This window comes from Rhea americana, unplaced genomic scaffold (assembly GCF_003343005.1).
Source record: "Rhea americana isolate MKP2758 unplaced genomic scaffold, rheAme1 scaffold_2, whole genome shotgun sequence".
NCBI lineage: Eukaryota > Metazoa > Chordata > Aves > Rheiformes > Rheidae > Rhea > Rhea americana.
The window spans coordinates 4,744,221-4,746,744 of NW_028186149.1; the positions used below are offsets into that span (position 1 = coordinate 4,744,221).

The window sequence follows — 2,524 nt, forward strand, 5'->3', positions numbered from 1 at the left end:
GCCGGGCCGCGGCAGGCGCCCGCCAGCGCAGGGCTCACCCGCAGCACGGCGCTCTTGGGGTCTTTATTAGCCCGTATTCTTATACCTCTCTCTCAAAAGCTTAGTGAGAACATTCCATATTTTACCTGTTTCCAGTTACTCTCTCCCTTCATTTACTTATCCAATCTCTACCTGCTCAACAGTTTTGAGAAAATTTCTCTTATCCTCTGTTGTCTTGTTTTCCGGCAGCATCCAGCTTTCTCTGTCAGCTTACACTGACATTTAGCTTGAGGCCATTTCTGATACAGACCTTGGTTTACAAGTCAGGTATCAGAGCAGTGCGAGGGGATGGCCCCTGTATTCTCCTTTGCACGTCAGTGACAGGCCTCCCATCTTCATTCCACACTTACAGATTTGTACGTATTATTCTGTCATTATATACATATATTACTCTATTTCCCCAAATCTGATGGTACATATGCTTTTATGTTGCTGTGTTCTAGCCATTCCTTTCAGGAAATTGCTTTTGCAACTCTTTCTCCTCTTCCCTCAGCCTGCAATCAGCAGAGGCCAGTACGTAGCTTCCTTGCTGCTGTCCTTTTTGTGCCAGAGCGCTTGTCCTCATTCCCAAGGAACAGAGCAGGTTGCTTTCAGGCRGGCTGCCTGTTTCCTTTGTTCTACTGAAAGAACGGTTAGGTTGCTCCTGAACCTAGGTTTCCCATGCTGGCTCATGAAAAAACATTTCCATGAGTTCTTTATTTCTTTTGCTGCCATCAAAGGCTGATCCTTAGAGCTTTTTCTCCCCTTATTTTTTTTTTGTTCTGCCAAATCAAACTGCACTTGAGAGTAACCATGCTCATCTGTTTCAGATGGAGATTATTTTACGTTTACAAGACATGAACCCATCGGAGTGTGTGGACAGATCATCCCTGTGAGTATCTCTACTAGCGCCTTCTATTTATTTTCATTTGAACCAGCTCTCTTTAAAGACACATAAAACATGGTCCTCAGCTATGTGTGTTTTCCATTACGAAAAAAGCTGAGCTCATATTGTTGACATATCTTTAACAGCCTCCCTGCAAATGCTTATTTGAACATGCTAATAGGGTTTAGGCTCTGTTATTAGGAGTTAAGTTCTCAAGTCATAGAATTCTCATGATTAAAACAAGCAAAGCAAAACACAGTGTTAATATGCTGTCACTGGTTATGGATGTTCACACAACTTATGGAAAATTGATGCTTTGCTGTGGCAGTCTTTCTATTTATTTAGTTTTTACTGTGATTTAACAGGCTCCTCTGTTTCTGGGAGAATCTGATGCATTTTAATTCTGTTCTTTCCTGCTATTTCTTTTACAAGACTGGAGGAGAAGAAGAAATTCCAGGAGACATATCATTACAATTAGCATTGTGTAGCTAATGAAAGGCATGAAATGTTTGTTTTATTTGTTAAGAGAGCGAAACACAACATTTCACCAAATCTAATACTCCCCCTACACCCCAATACACACCCTTAAGACACACTTGCTGAGCACTGCATGGGAATTACACTGAAAAAGCTGACTTTTTCAGAAGTCCTAGTTAACCAGTTTTGGCAGAAATTTCAATGGGAGGCTCACATATAGCTATTAAAATATTGTGTGGAAGCTTTTTTCCTTGACAAAACATTGGGGAACTAATCAAGACATTCCCTGAAATTTTTGTTGATGTTGTTTTTTATTTTGTTCATGCTAACCACAAAACCACTAAAGAGCAACACAGCAATTCCAGTAAAAGAGAAGCAGCCAGACAAGATTACTTTAACAATGTTAAGTCCATTTTTCCCTATTTATATTTATTATTATTTCATTTCTTTGCTAAGGGGTGGCTATTATGTTTGGCACTCTGCAGAGACTCAGAGAACCATGCATAGGAACTCATAGTCTGTGGTTACACTCGTCTTGCAAACACCTACACACTCACCTGATTTAATTCATGAGTGCCTTATGAATGAATGATATCACAGATTTTTCCCCTTTGTTCAGTTAAGCACATGGATGAGCATTTGCAAAATGACAGCCTTGATAGCTAACCCCAGAATTGCTGGATATCTCTTAGGATTGTCTTATTGATCTTAACTGATAGATACAGTGAAGGAACTTGGCCAAGGGCTCAAGATCATGCCCGAAGCAGAATTTATTTAATTCAGATTTGTAAAATAAGATCATTATCCAATGTACCTTGCCTGTACTATACCTATTCATTCTTCCCCCAAGTTTGTCCTCTAAAATTTTACCATGGCTATCACACACGTTTATTCTAAAACTCATAATCTGTTGTACATTTACATTTCCTCCACAGCTACCACAGTATAGCCCCAGGGCCACTGCATGCACTTAGCCTTTACACTAGCAGATATGTCACTACCAGGAAAAAGGAAAAAGGAACTGTTGTACATTTACATTTCCTCCACAGCTACCACAGTATAGCCCCAGGGCCACTGCATGCACTTAGCCTTTACACTAGCAGATATGTCACTACCAGGAAAAAGGAAAAAGGAAAAAGGAAA

The 2,524-nt window shown here is 40.2% G+C and overlaps 1 protein-coding gene across 3 annotated transcripts in view; it reads left to right on the forward strand.

The window, feature by feature from the left end:
• The window catches only part of ALDH1A2 (aldehyde dehydrogenase 1 family member A2), an 83,599-nt gene that overhangs the window by 56,715 nt on the left and 24,360 nt on the right, over positions 1 to 2,524 (forward strand). For all 3 annotated transcript variants that reach the window (XM_085303343.1, XM_085303342.1, XM_085303341.1), the window contains one exon: positions 849 to 910. In XM_085303343.1, coding sequence (XP_085159469.1) covers positions 849 to 910 — 62 coding nt within the window. The remainder of the gene's footprint in view (positions 1 to 848; positions 911 to 2,524) is intronic.